This window comes from Capra hircus, chromosome 5 (genome assembly GCF_001704415.2).
Source record: "Capra hircus breed San Clemente chromosome 5, ASM170441v1, whole genome shotgun sequence".
NCBI lineage: Eukaryota > Metazoa > Chordata > Mammalia > Artiodactyla > Bovidae > Capra > Capra hircus.
Genome location: NC_030812.1, coordinates 7,395,570 through 7,411,420, shown reverse-complemented (window position 1 = coordinate 7,411,420; position 15,851 = coordinate 7,395,570). Strand labels below are relative to the sequence as shown.

The window sequence follows — 15,851 nt, the reverse complement described above, 5'->3', positions numbered from 1 at the left end:
TGCCTCTAAGTACAACTATGGTATCTGTATTTATTTTGGCCATGGTAGGGAGAGAGTGAATGAGAAAAATAATTAGAAGTGAGTTCCAGCGATATCCAACTATAAAATTCTTTGATAATCTGAAATATATTAACATACTCTTTTTCATTTTAAAGGTGACTTAATAGAAGATATTTAAGTTTTGAGTATCCCTTTTAAGCCTTCAGAAAGAACCTAGAAAACGTATACACCATCAAGAGATGAATCTGAAGTCTATTTCTCCAATTCAGCAGTTTTGGGCCTAGAGTAACTCTGCAGAGGGTCTTGGGAATAAGATGATCAGATAGTATTTTGTTTATACGTCCCACTTATCAAAACTGATACTTTAAAATGTGAAAACTGAACTAAAATTTTATTTACCTACAATGAGCCTTTCAAGATAATGCCTCAAACACAAACTTGCCATGTAAGATTTCAATATTCTAGGACAGTTTCTTGTGTAAAAGAGGTTAGATGGAGTCAATATCTTTTCTAACTGTGTTGTATACATATCTGAGGCAAAACAAGTTATCATGGTCAGATTTTAAATGTTTCAAAATAAAATGATCAAATATTGTGTCAGAACACTAGCCTTGCTTGGTGTTTTTCCAACCTAATTTCCTAACTACATCTGACTTCTTTCCAAATTTCTCCTGGACAGGCCTTGTTGAGAATCCCACAGCTTGGCAACAAATCTTATCAACCAACCAGAACTTCTAGGCAAGGTTATTAAAATTTTTCCATTAAACCTGCCTTTTGCTTCCCCATATTGACACAATTAATTCCATATTATTGAGCTATTAGAGGACATATTAGCTATCAGACATGTTCTTTGAACATGTCCCACTTGCCATTCCCTTGTGTGTATGTCTTGAAATACCATGAGGTTTTCTACCAAATGAATCTGGCCATTCCTGGTTCTAAGTGAACTGAACTCATCAAACCCCAGTAGCAACTTGAATCTATAAGTAACTTGTGGATTCAAATTATGCTGCACCCTAAAAGGCTAATGAACGAATTTTCTGAGTCTAGTGATAAATTTTTTAAAAAACATTTCTAGATATAAATATTTTAACATGAGCTAGGAGGAATTAATGTAAAATACCCAATTCAACTAAAATTTTAGCTTTTATGTTAACCACTTCCAGAGAGTTGCTTTTGAATTTTCTATTTTAGCATTTAAGTGTATATTCATCTAGCTATCCAAAAAAGCAGTTTCACAGAAGTAAGAAGAAGCAAACCCTAGACATCATACTTGGCATAAAGATCAATATCTGAGCTCCAACACTCAGACAAAAATACATTTCTCTGTCGTGCTCTGACCTTGTAACAAGACTAACCGACCACACCTTAATATATGTTCTAACCAGCTCTGGCACTAGATATAAAGAAGTGATTCGTGAGTACACAGCCTTAGTAAATTTTCAAGGACAGCAAAACAGCAGTAGCTGTATAAAAATTTCATATAGATTTGCAGAATTCTTACCATTTTGATGACCTTTATTGTAGCATAAGAAAATAAAATCCTGAATAATAATTTGAGTGACATTTTTTTTTTTTCGATTCTGACAAGGCTGGTACGTTGTTAGTACCACTCTAGATGCAGTGAAAAGATAACTGCTTCATCACAAGGCTTCAGGGCATTAGATCTTAATTCTTTTAAACAATCTTGGTAGAAAAGGACTAGTCAAGGGACAAGGACCTGAAATCCAGGTAAAATTCTTGCTCAAACTATGTCACCATTCCAATTTGTTGAGCAGTAGGTATCAGGCAATACTGAGAAATAATATGCCGGGGGCCAGCGTGAGGAACTCCGCCCATGGCAAAGGTCATGAGGAAGGAGGCTTGGCATACGCTAAGGTGTGATCAAGCCTCAGGAAACCCCCTGTTCCCGAGCATCTAAACCCCAAAACCAGAGTCTGTTTTATGCTCTCACCTACACCTCTGACTTTACGGGGGGCTCTCCCCCATAACCGTTTCTCTCGGAGAAGGAGTAAACGTGCAGCTCCAAGGCAATAAAAATTCCTGGGCGTGACAAGAGTGTTTCAGCTTAGGGACTCCTCTGAAGGTTATCTAGCCCGCCTGTATAGGTTCATCCGGCCACACGTGATTGTTTACAGCCTCCCAATCCGAGAGGCATGAGATGTTTTAGACTTACTAAAGGCAAATTCTTTTGGGGAGTTGGAAATTATTAGTATAGTGGGTTGGTTGGGAATTATATTGGTGAAGGGTTTTTTCATTTGTTGTGTCAGTAATTGCTGCTAATTCCCTGCTCTGGGTGGGACAAGGATGTCTCAGGTCAAACCTCTCTGCTGACAGACTAGCTTGTGTGACAGGATTATCCATACTCCTGCCACATGATTGTTTACTACCTCTTAAGCATAAACAGCACAGAGAGTTTTGGAGTATTTTGAGAGACTTAATTAGCATAGGGCTTTTTCTTCTTGTTGAGTCAATGATTGCCGCCAGGCCTCCATATCCTTAGGCACCTGGGACTATATTAATCAATGTATTTGGAATATAGAAAAGGAAATATAGTAGTTTTTAAGGTTAGCAATACTAGACTTTTTGAGTTAATGGATTTTCTCTTTTGTAATAGATCACTGTGCTTTGTTATAAATCACTGTTCCTTGTTATGTAAAAATGTAACTTTATCACTATCTTAAGACTAAATAGATCTTAAGGGGAGCATTGGTGAAAGGATTTTCATTTGTTGGGCTGATGTTTGCTGCTAAATCTCCATGCTCCCTGCCCTTATAATGAATATAACTAACATATAGGAGAAATAAGCATTAACCTTTAAGCATATAGGAGAAATAAGTATTAACCTTTAAGATTAATCATGTTAACCTTGGGTTAAATAAATTCCTTTCTTGATTGTAACTCACTACACCCTCACCCTATAGGAATGTAACTTTATTTGGAGGGTGGTGCCTGGTTTAAGAAAAAACACCCTTGGAAGAAATAAGTTTTTTGGTTATCAGAAAGAAAGGATCATAAAATGTCAGCAGGTCTCACTCATGGCCAGAAGATGATGTACCTTTTTTATACATTTATGTGAAGCACCTGATTTTGATAAAGGTCAGGACTGCTGACTCCCACGTGACTCTATATTCATCCCTATGTGTAACAAAAGGTATATAAGCAAACCCCCAAATAAAGAAATCGGATCAGTTTCCGGAAAGACTGATTCCCCCATGTCGCTTCTTTCTTGCTCCTGTTTTGGCTTGCTCTGGCTGAATTCCCATCTGGAGCATGGATGCTATTCCACGTAGACCAAGTTATTCAGCCTCTTTTTCTCCACTAATCTTCCTACTACACTATCCGTTTCTAATCTCTCTATATCTGTGATTAAATATGTGTTTTTCCAAAAACGCCGACGCCGTCCCCACCGTCAAATTCCCTGGATCCACCGGGGCTGGACCCCGGCCATAATATTACTGTACAGGCAAACATTATTGACAATGATCTTAATTATTTCTACTTAGTAATTAAGCAGAATGCATGCATGCATGCATTCAAAGTCGCTTCAGTCGTGTCCAACTCTTTGTGACCCCAGGGACTACAGCCCACCAGGCTCTTCTGTCCATGGGATTCTCCAGGCACGAAGACTGGAGTGAGTTGCCATTCCCTTTTTCAGGGAATCTTCCCAACCCAGGGGTCGAACCCTCATTTCTTACGTCTCCTGCATTGGCAGGCAGGTTTTTTTTTACCACTAGCGCCACCTGGGACCTCCACTCCTATTTATAGACTTACTCTTCTGTAACATGTGAATCTTGTCTTGTGTTCAGTCATGTCTGACACTTTTGCAATCCTTTGGACTGCAACCTGCCAGGCTCCTGTGTCCATGGGATATTTCGGGCAAGAATGCTGGAGTGGGTGGCCATTTCCTCCTCAGGGGCTCTTCCCAACCCAGTGTTTGAACCTGCGTCTCCTCAATTGCAGGTGCATTCTTTACCCACTGAACGATCCAGGAAGCTTGATCTTTTGGCAACTACTGGAAATGCTGTGAAACTACCGGGAAAGGTAGTTAAGAGTTTTACCTGCATTAACTATCTTTTATCCTGTTAGTTTGGTGTCGAAAACCTTTGAATGGCTCCTTGTTTCCAAAGACCAAATTCCTTAGATATCTTTCAGGCCTTGGTTCCACACTTCCCTACACACTCCCTCCCTTTCCCCTTCATTTCCCTCCTTGCTCTTCTCACCCACGGTGCTCCTTCCTCTCTGACTTACATCCTTCATCTCACCTGATTTTTTTTTCATCCACCCAGAGCCTGACATGTGTCCTCTGTGTGCCACTTCATTTATAAAACTAGCGTGACTAGGTCGATAGACATGGAAAACATACTTATGGTTACTAAACGTGAAAGCGGTGGGGGAAAAAACAGGAGTTTGGGATTAACATACACACACTACCTATATAAAACAAATGATCAATTAGGGCCTATATATAGCACAGGGAACGATACTCAATATTTTGTAGTGACCTACAAGGGAAAAGAATTTAGAAAAGAAAAGATGTAACGTATTATATGACTATATATAACTGAATCACTTTGCTCTACACCTGAAAAAATCAGAGATTGTAAATCAACTACACTTCAATAAAAAAATAAAAATATAAGTAAATACATAATATTTACTTATAAACTAAACAAACTAGTATGAAATTGCAATGGTTCTCTGTGAAAACAGTCAGGGCATCATCCTGTTAGATTTCTAAGTGTACCTCATAATTTTCTGCCTCCCGAGTTATTCATACATGGGCTTTTCCTTTTTTTTAGCCAGGCTACACATATATAAAAGCAGTGTTTTGGCACATACATTTGGCAAGAGAATCAGTGTGACTTGGCATTTGGAAACAAGGAGGAAACTTAGAACACTATTCAAGGGAGCTATTTCTAATTAAAATTTTGATACAGTTTTCAGGATATTAATCCCATATGATTATTAAAAATCCTCCTGAAGCAGGAGTCTTGGATTTGAGTGTTAGTGTAGTCCATCCATTTGTTAACTAGGTAACAAAGCACAGGTGACCATCTTGGCTTTTAGCTCTTCATGTGTTAACATTCCACCTTGCTTCTCAGTACAGCATACTGATTCTCAGCTTTAAATTTTTTCAGTGGTGCTTATCTTCATCTGAAATCATGCATAATTTATCATAATCTATCATGTACTAGAATTTGAACTCTATTTTATATTATAACCACTTATTAACTAGGATGTAAGTGTGTGTGTGTGTATGTGTGTTTGTATTTCACTGCTGAAGTCTCAGTAGCTAAAACAGTATCTCATATACAATAGAAGTTCAACATAAATTTGGTGAATGACTAAATGGACAAAGGAACCTTGGAATTCTAGAAGAGAGTGTCAAAACTTCTGCTCTATATTATCTGTTCTTTTTTCCTCAGGATTGTTGGATCACCAGAGAGCTGCCCTTTTATCTCAGCTCCCTGAAGAAATGGCTTTACTGAAATATGACTAAATGTTATGCCCTCAGCTTTTAGAGAAATGCCTATTTGAACAGTAGTTTTTTCTTTTGTTATTTCATGACCTCAATTTAAGAAAATTTACAATAAATTTGTCCTTGAATTCAGTGTCTGTAAGTGTGTCTCTTCAATCTAAATTACGCTCTCCTGGTCAGAAAATGAAAACTACACATTCTAAGAAATCTCCCTTTGTGCCTTAGCTTCTTTGAGATCAATTCAATTCAGTAAATCACTACTTTGGGGCAGTATTACCTAGGCTCAAGCACCTTGTTACATACATTCCTCTGCTGGTTTTCAATAGATTCTGTCTCATTGAATTGTGCTATATCATAAGCCAATACATTTTATAAGATTCTTAAAATCACTTTGGAGAAAAAGCAAGTTATAAATCCCAGATTAATAACGTAAACATTGTTAACAAAGTATAACGCTAATGTTAAAAAACCCAATGTTAATAAAATGAACATTGCTTTGTGGGTATATAGCTTTCAATTAAAAGAGCCATCATTCCATTTTCAGTTAAAAAATGTCAAGGGCAATTGCAGACATTATGATCTATTCTAAGAAAGCTTTACAATTTTGGCAATATTACTTCAAGGATAATATGAACTACAATTCTTTGTAGTATAGAGATAGACTGCAAAATATTTAGAAATTTATCATAGGCATTATAAAGTAATATACATGTATATACTTCTGATTTCCATGAGAAATTTTGCCTATAAATATAACAGAGCTGAAGGAAATATGCAGAGGCAAAATATATCAATGTTGACTTCTTAAAGATACTGACACTTAAATATTCTCCATGATTTCTAGCAATATGCCTGGCACATAGCCAGCGATGCATTTGGTTTACCTTACATTGTTTTAATGGAAGAAAGAAGAAAAATATCAAGAAAGGTTACATTTGTTGATTATTCACTGCCTGTGATACATTATAATATCTCCCTTATTCCTCATATTGATTTAATGAGGTAGGTATTATAACACCCGCTTTCAAAATTATAAAGTTGAGAATTAGGAAAGGTTCTACAGCTCTTGGCAGACCTCACCGAGATTTAAACAAGGCTACTGGACTCTAATATTTATAATTGTTACCACTAAGCTGCCCTCAAAAAGGCCTTGTAATCCTGTTTGCTGAGTCCTTATATTATTTAGTGGAATGGCAAATATGTATCCTCCCAAAAGATTAAGATAAAATTTATATTTATGGTTGAAGCGGTTTGTTATCTTCTCTTTTTGGACAGACTTGACGGGGGTAGAGGATGTTCTCTTTCACGGGCAGGATAGATTATTGAATAGTAGAATGAAAGATAAGGGCAAGCAGAGTATAGTTTTATATTCACACCAGGCATCTATAGGCATATTTGATTTTCTCTTTCGGTTTAACTGAACTGTTCACCTTTTCTTAACTTTTAAAAAACGTGGTAAACTGACAAAACTCAGTAACACATGCTAGTTCTTTAAAGCCAAACCATACTTTCTAGAACTGAAGCCAAAACTAAAGCCATCCTCATGGAAAGATATAGGTACTGATTATGAAATTATCCCAAACTTAGGGTTATGGATTTCTTTGAAAATTAGAGGAAGACCATGGACATCTGCTCACATTTTACACATATGTGATTTTTAAAATTATTTCTACACAATTTTAGAGACTTTTTAGACATTCATCCAAGAATTCAGATTAGGGCCACCAAATTCATGACCAGAGGTAAGTTACTGGTGATCATATGGAAAGTGTCCAGATTGTGTCTATCTAATGTAGACCTTTTTGATATTTCTGCCTTTGTGAACCAACTTCTCTGTTTCTTTCTTTAAGTACTCCTTCTCCCAATCTGTAAAATCCTTAAGTTTATTTTAAAGCTTTTGCTGTAACTTAGCTTTATTTCAAAAACAGTATCCCCAGATGCCAACACATCCTTGTTATTCCCCAATTACACAGGACTGTGTCTTGTTGCATGGATACTGGAACCTAAGGCTCCTTACCTTGAAAAGGCCCTAAGCTCCATTTTAGGCCTTTTTCATGAGTATCTCAGACCACAATATGGTCTACAACATAGACCATGAATTTGGGAAAATAATTGTCAGCGTACAATTCCTGTCAACAGTGTTAACAATTATTCCTAGAATATTGTAACTCGTCTCTTGTTTCTTAACATTAGATATTCTTTCAATAGTTCCTGTCAGAAGGAAAATAATAGATTGCCTTGAAAGAATATGAGAGTGTGTGTGTGTTTGTGTGTGTGTGCACGCACACTCAAATATAGGTTAATCTGAATCATAAGTCTTTAAATTAAAATCTGAAAAGAAAAGGCATCCTCTTGTCATAGTCCCAATATACCTTAGGATGGATCCTTTCAGTATTATTTCTAAGGAGCTGCATCTCAGGTGTTATTTACACATCTATGCAACTTGCTGCCTTATTGCAAGTCCCAGTGGCAATTCCTGAGCATACCTTCTGTTCCGCTGTCATGGTTAGGCTTTGCAGTCGGCCAGTCATATTCCCTAAACTCTTTTCAAAAGCTGCTACGAGATGAGCCTGTGAACAAAATGAAAGGAACATATCTTAAATGTCAGAACCTTATGTGGATGGATGAAAACCCCTCACTTTACCAAAGTGCTTAATTTCAGGTACTCTTATTCTTTAAGTACTATGACTATCATAGCTGGCTTTCAGTGCTGACTTGCCTTTAACACAAATCTTCATCTATTATTTCCAAACTTCAGCTTAAAAATCAGCGTTTCAGTCCCGACATGTAATGTGAGTTGAAAGGGAATGATATTTTGCAAATAATAACACCTTCTAACTTGCATATCATAGAGGATTTGACACCTGCCAGAAAGTTCTGAGTTGCCAAGTTTTTAGACTCAAAGCCCAAGAGGAACTCACTGCAATAGTCAATGGAAGAATGTTCCTCACATTTTATACCTGCACGATGACCTCTGAAGATACTGTTAGCTCCTCTGTTGAAATGATGCTTCCTCCAAGTGTCAGACATCTGCTGACAGCTCTAACATTATCTTTCCTTTTTTCCTACTTACAAAGAATTCAATCGAAAAGAGTTGTCTTCTCCTTCCAAATTCTCTTCAATAAAAAGGGCTTTTATTTTTACTTTATTCCCTCCCACTAAGGAAGTGTAGGTAGGCCAGTGAGAGATAATACTCGGTCATATTTTATTTAAGTTTTTGTGGCTCTGGGGTTCTCTTTTAAATCTCAGAGAATTATACACAGTGCAGTGCATAACCATAACTCTTATGATTAAGAGATATTTGACAATCCTATTACAGCTCTAAAACAGGCGAGTTTCTACTGACACACCATTATGCAACGGCTTGAACCTCAGAATACTAAGCATGAAGACACGCTTCAGCCTCTCACTGTGGCTGGATGTAGAACCACAGATATGTTGTCTCAATGTGATCAAGTTTTATTGCACCCATAAGAGATTCAAGTATAGAATATTTTACAACTTCCACCTATAATAAACTATGAAATTTAGTAAATAAGAGGTAAAAGAGAGAGGAGTGAGAGGGTGCAATTAAAATAAATCACTTTGTAACCCTACCAGAACTGAAAGGCTGAGGTACCTATTTTCAAATGGGTCACAGGAGTTCTAAGAGTTAGGGCACCAGAAGTTTATTTCATTATGAGTAACAGCCAGAAATTTATTCCCTTATTGGTAACAGCTAGAATGTACAAGTTCTTTCCATTAACAGGATGATATTAATACAAAAGTATCTTTGTTCCTAGCTCTGAGTCTATCCTGGGATGCCTTTCTTTTTCAGACACTGTAATATATAGAAAAAAAATTTGTAGAAAACGCAATTAATCTTCAGTCCATGCATACAATTCTATTCTCTTTCCATATATCTACAAACCAGAAACAGACTCACAGAGATAGAGAACACACATGTTGCCAAGGTGAGGGGGTGGGAGGAGGGAAGAACTGGGAGTGAGGAATTAGCAGATGTAAATTATTATATATAGGTGGATAAACAATGAGGTCCTACTGCATAGAAGATGGAACACTATTCAATATCCTTTAATAAACCATAATGGAAAAATATATAAAAAAGAATGTCGCATATGTAAAACTGAGTCACTTTGCTGTACAGCAGAGATCAGCACAACACTGTAAATCAACTATACTTAATAAGACATTTGAAAAATAACCCCAAATCTCCCATCTATTCTTCTCCCACTCTCTTCTCCCTCTCTCCTCTTTTCTCTCTCTTTCAAACACACACATACACACAACCTTGAGAATGGTACTCCAAGGTTTGTTAGCGGGTTTATTTGGATACATGATCTTTTTTTTTTTTTTTTAAGAACAGTATCTTATACTTCAAAATGTTTCCAATGACAAGGAAAGTCATTACGTCAGACTCATTACCCTCAGAAATTGGCATAAGGTTGTGCTCCACTTTCTCTTGTACTTAACCTTCACACTATGCTAAAAGTGAAAAAAATGAACACATACAGCCCACGGGTTTATCACAGTGAACATTCGTGCACTTGGCAGCCAAGTCAAGAAACAGAACATTTGAAGATCTGGAAACCCTCCCTTGTCCCTGTTTCATCTCTGTCCTTTCTGCCTTCTGCAAAGATAACCACTACTGTGACTTGTGTGAAAATTATGTTCTTGCCTCTGTTTTATAGAGTTTGGCCACCTGAACCTGAATCCCTAAAGACTATGTTTTAGCTTGGCCTATTTTTAAACTTTCCAAGTGGAATCACATGGCATGATTTTTTTGGTGTCGGTTTTCTTTTGCTTAACATCGTGTTTTCAGATTCACACATGTGGTGTGTTAGCAGGTGTTAGAATGTACTGTAAAGCACTGCTATATCTGATTTAAAATTTATTTGTCTATGGTGACCATTAGAGCTGATTCCAGTTTAAACTGTTAAAAATAATTCTGCTATGAAGATACAGTGGGTTACTAAATCCTAATGATAAAATTGCTTGCTTTCCTTTAAAATAGAAAAGCTTTGTTAATATTCACCAAAAGAAATGCAAGATTCTATATAACATCTAAAAGTTTCAAGCCTCTCAAATAACTGTAAGGTTTAGCTGTTGGACTGTGAGTCCTTGAATGTGCCATTTTATAGAAAATTCGTTCATTTTACCATCTGAGCAATATATTGCTTATATGTAGTAGTTGTCAGTAAAGATAAAATGTTCACCATTAGAATGCCAATTTTTAATCTTTAGAACATTGCTCTTTATTATTTATATAATTAATATAAATTAATTTATAAGAACATAAAATTGGCTACAAAAGAGTATTTTCATTTGAGTCATATTGTTCTCAACGAAAAGTAGGTTAAAAGTATATTTATGAAGTGCTGCTGTAAGTTATGTCTCCTTGGCTTAATTTATCACAATAGCTTTGTTACTTTGAATATAATACAAGGTTAAATTTCTTACCAATTAGATTAACAGAAAGGCAGTACAATAAGTAAATAAAGGAAGGAATTTCTACCAGTGATAATCTTTGTCACCTTACTGGAGAGAAAAGAGAATATAAGATCAGATTAAACTATAGGAAAATATATCTTATCTGAAAAACTGTGGATTTTTAGGGGGACGGTTAATCATAGTTTACAGGTTCTAAGTTTTCCCTTAGAAGCTGCATAATTTTCAAGTCAGAGTAAAATTGCATTAGTGTATTAAGGGCACATAGATATGTGTCAGACTTTATTTTTTTGGGCTCCAAAATCACTGCAGATGGTGACTGCAGCCATGGAATTAAAAGACTCTTGTTCCTTGGAGGAAAAGCTATGACCAACTTAGGCAGTATAATAAAAAGCAGAGACATTACTTTGCCAACAAAGGTCTGTATAGTAAAAGCTATGGTTTCTCCAGTAGACATGTATGGATGGGAGAGTTGGACAATAAAGAAGGCTGACTGTCAAAGAATTGATGCTTTTGAACTGTGGTGCTGGAGTAGACTCTTGAGAGTCCCTTGGACTGTAAGGAGATCAAACCTTTCAATCGTAAACGAAATCAGTCCTGAATATTCATTGGAAGGACTGGTGCTGAAGCTGAAGCTCCAATATTTTGGCCACCTGATGCGAAAAACTGACTCATAGAAAAGACCCTGATGCTGGGAAAGACTGAAGACAGGAGAAGGGGATGACAGAGGATGAGATGGTTAGCTAGCATCATTGACGCCATGGACATGAGTTTAAGCAATCTCCAGGAGTTGGTGATGGACAGGGAAGCCTGGCGTGCTGCAGTCCATGGGGTTGCAAAGCGTTGGACACGACTGAGTGACTGAATTGAACTAACTGATTAATGAATATTCCCTGCTTGTGTTAGGTAAAGTCTGTCAAGGAAATAAAATAAACAAGACTGAATATTAGTTAAGGGATAAATTTTTAATACATACTGTCTTTAGTTTTAGAATCACATAATCTGAATACACATGTAAAGAATTGTGGAACTAAACAATAAGAAGGAATACCACAGTGAAAAATGCCTGCAATTGCATTTGTTCACTCAGAATTCAACAACATCCCATCAATAAAATAAAAAATACTCTTTACATATATGTATATGGGGATGGATAGATAGGTAGCTAGGTATTTTATATACATGAGTCTGAAACATCATAAAGATTTCATATATATAGATAAATATAAATATATATAATTATCCCTTCAGTGTTTGTCATTGTTAATTATGTGCAAAATATTTTTTCTTAAGCGAGATGCAGAAAAACAAAAATAACTGCCTGATTATTTAAAAATATTTAATAGAGCAAAGAAATAGGGCACAATCCTAAGCAAAAATAAAACCTGAGAAATTTGGTTAAATGACATGTGCTGAAAGACAAAACACTTCCTTTGGTTGCACATTCATTCAGCAATATCTTTGAAAGCTAGTAGTAATAACTAGCCTTCGTGCCCATTTCCAGATTATCTAAGGGCTGACATTTGTAAGAAAATACGTTAAGACACAAATAAGTGCATCCCACCTGGCTTGGCTTTAAGCAGCTGTGGGCGAGAGGTCAGGGGTAACTGGCTGGCTGTCTGAGATGACCATTCGTTCCCGGGGGCCGTGGACTGTGGGGCTGCTATTCAATGGTGGGTACTCATTCAAAGAAAGCCAGGCAACAGTGCTGGCCCACATTGCTCCTCTCCTTCCTACAGACAACCTAATGGACACACGTCCAAAGAGAGGCTTCCCAGGGCTTTCTCAGCTCTGCTCAGAGACCTGCACAAATTGCTGGGTAGGCTCAGTGTACCTTCCACTGAACATCGGTTATACTCTGTCAGATAAAGGAGATGAGATAGCCAAATATATTTCTGACTTACCAGTGCCTCTTTTAACAAAGGGGGAAAAGACATTTTAGTAGAGAAGCAGATGTTTCCAATTTAAATATTAAAACACAGATTGCTGTGCAGACTCCATATAAATATAATAATGCCAGTCCCAAACATCTGATACACCAATTAAAAAAAAATATCCCAAATTTAGGAAAAACATTTAAGTCCTGAAAGAATTATTCATATATTAAGTAAACTGAATAGATCTTAAAATGACTACTAAATAAATAATAACAGTTAATGATATTTTCTATAGAACCAAACATTGCAACTTATATTTATAAATCATGGCTATTAGACTTCTATACAAAAATGGCCATTATAGTGATCTCATTTAACCAAAAAGTAAAGTTTACTTGTGGTTTGAATAAAATAATAAAAGACGAAGATCATACACCATGACCAAGTGGGCTTTATCCCAGGGATGCAAGGATTCTTCAATATCCGCAAATCAATCAATGTAATTCACCACATTAACAAATTGAAAAATAAAAACCATATGATTATCTCAATAGATGCAGAGAAGGCTTTTGACAAAATTCAACATCCATTTATGATAAAAACTCTCCAGAAAGCAGGAATAGAAGGAACATACCTCAACATAATAAAAGCTATATATGACAAACCCACAGCAAACATTATCCTCAATGGTGAAAAATTGAAAGCATTTCCCCTAAAGTCAGGAACAAGACAAGGGTGTCCACTTTCACCGCTACTATTCAACATAGTTCTGGAAGTTTTGGCCACAGCAATCAGAGCAGAAAAAGAAATAAAAGGAATCCAAATTGGAAAAGAAGAAGTAAAACTCTCACTGTTTGTAGATGACATGATCCTCTACATGGAAAACCCTAAAGACTCCACCAGAAAATTACTAGAGCTAATCAATGAATATAGTAAAGTTGCAGGATATAAAATCAACACACAGAAATCCCTTGCATTCCTATACACGAATAATGAGAAAGTAGAAAAAGAAATTAAGGAAACAATTCCATTCACCATTGCAACGAAAAGAATAAAATACTTAGGAATATATCTACCTAAAGAAACTAAAGACCTATATATAGAAAACTATAAAACACTGATGAAAGAAATCAAAGAGGACACTAATAGATGGAGAAATATACCATGTTCATGGATCGGAAGAATCAATATAGTGAAAATGAGTATACTACCCAAAGCAATCTACAAATTCAATGCAATCCCTATCAAGCTACCAGCCACATTTTTCACAGAACTAGAACAAATAATTTCAAGATTTGTATGGAAATACAAAAAACCTCGAATAGCCAAAGCAATCTTGAGAAAGAAGAATGGAACTGGAGGAATCAACCTGCCTGACTTCAGGCTCTACTACAAAGCCACAGTCATCAAGACAGTATGGTACTGGCACAAAGACAGACATATAGATCAATGGAACAAAATAGAAAGCCCAGAGATAAATCCACACACATATGGACACCTTATCTTTGACAAAGGAGGCAAGAATATACAATGGAGTAAAGACAATCTCTTTAACAAGTGGTGCTGGGAAAACTGGTCAACCACTTGTAAAAGAATGAAACTAGATCACTTTCTAACACCATACACAAAAATAAACTCAAAATGGATTAAAGATCTAAATGTAAGGTCAGAAACTATAAAACTCCTAGAGGAGAACATAGGCAAAACACTCTCAGACATAAATCACAGCAGGATCCTCTATGATCCACCTCCCAGAATTCTGGAAATAAAAGCAAAAATAAACAAATGGGATCTAATCAAAATTAAAAGCTTCTGCACAATAAAGGAAAATATAAGCAAGGTGAAAAGACAGCCTTCTGAATGGGAGAAAATAATAGCAAATGAAGCAACTGACAAACAACTAATCTCAAAAATATACAAGCAACTTCTGAAGCTCAATTCCAGAAAAATAAACGACCCAATCAAAAAATGGGCCAAAGAACTAAATAGACATTTCTCCAAAGAAGACATACGGATGGCTAACAAACACATGAAAAGATGCTCAACATCACTCATTATTAGAGAAATGCAAATCAAAACCACAATGAGGTACCACTTCACACCAGTCAGAATGGCTGCGATCCAAAAATCTGCAAGCAATAAATGCTGGAGAGGGTGTGGAGAAAAGGGAACCCTCCTACACTGTTGGTGGGAATGCAAACTAGTACAGCCACTATGGAGAACAGTGTGGAGATTCCTTAAAAAATTGCAAATAGAACTACCTTATGACCCAGCAATCCCACTGCTGGGCATACACACCGAGGAAACCAGAATTGAAAGAGACACATGTACCCCAATGTTCATCGCAGCACTGTTTATAATAGCCAGGACATGGAAACAACCTAGATGTCCATCAGCAGATGAATGGATAAGAAAGCTGTGGTATATATACACAATGGAGTATTACTCAGCCGTTAAAAAGAATTCATTTGAATCAGTTCTGATGAGATGGATGAAACTGGAGCCAATTATACAGAGTGAAGTAAGCCAGAAAGAAAAACACCAATACAGTATACTAACACATATATATGGAATTTAGGAAGATGGCAATGATGACCCTGTATGCAAGACAGGAAAAAAGACACAGATGTGTATAATGGACTTTTGGACTCAGAGGGAGAGGGAGAGGGTGGGATGATTTGGGAGAATGGGAATTCTAACATGTATACTATCATGTAAGAATTGAATCACCAGTCCATGTCTGACGCAGGGTGCAGCATGCTTGGGGCTGGTGCATGGGGATGACCCAGAGAGATGTTGTGGGGAGGGAGGTGGGAGGGGGGTTCATGTTTGGGAACGCATGTAAGAATTAAAGATTTTAAAATTTAAAAAATAAAAAATAAAATTAAAAAAAAATAATAAAATAAAATAAAATAATAAAGGACAGATCTCTAACTCCAAATAGGAAATGTACAAGAGTAAACATTTTTCAACTTATATTGAAGCAATTCTACAGAAACTATTTTCAGTCTTATAATTAATTTTTATAAAAGTATATTAAAATG

General features: G+C 36.4%; 1 protein-coding gene across 8 annotated transcripts in view; it reads right to left on the bottom strand.

Moving 5' to 3' along the window:
• Window positions 1-15,851, bottom strand: part of NAV3 (neuron navigator 3) — a 619,023-nt gene that overhangs the window by 55,823 nt on the left and 547,349 nt on the right. For all 8 annotated transcript variants that reach the window (XM_013963653.2, XM_013963652.2, XM_005679745.3 and 5 more), the window contains one exon: window positions 7,969-8,052. In XM_013963653.2, coding sequence (XP_013819107.2) covers window positions 7,969-8,052 — 84 coding nt within the window. The remainder of the gene's footprint in view (window positions 1-7,968; window positions 8,053-15,851) is intronic.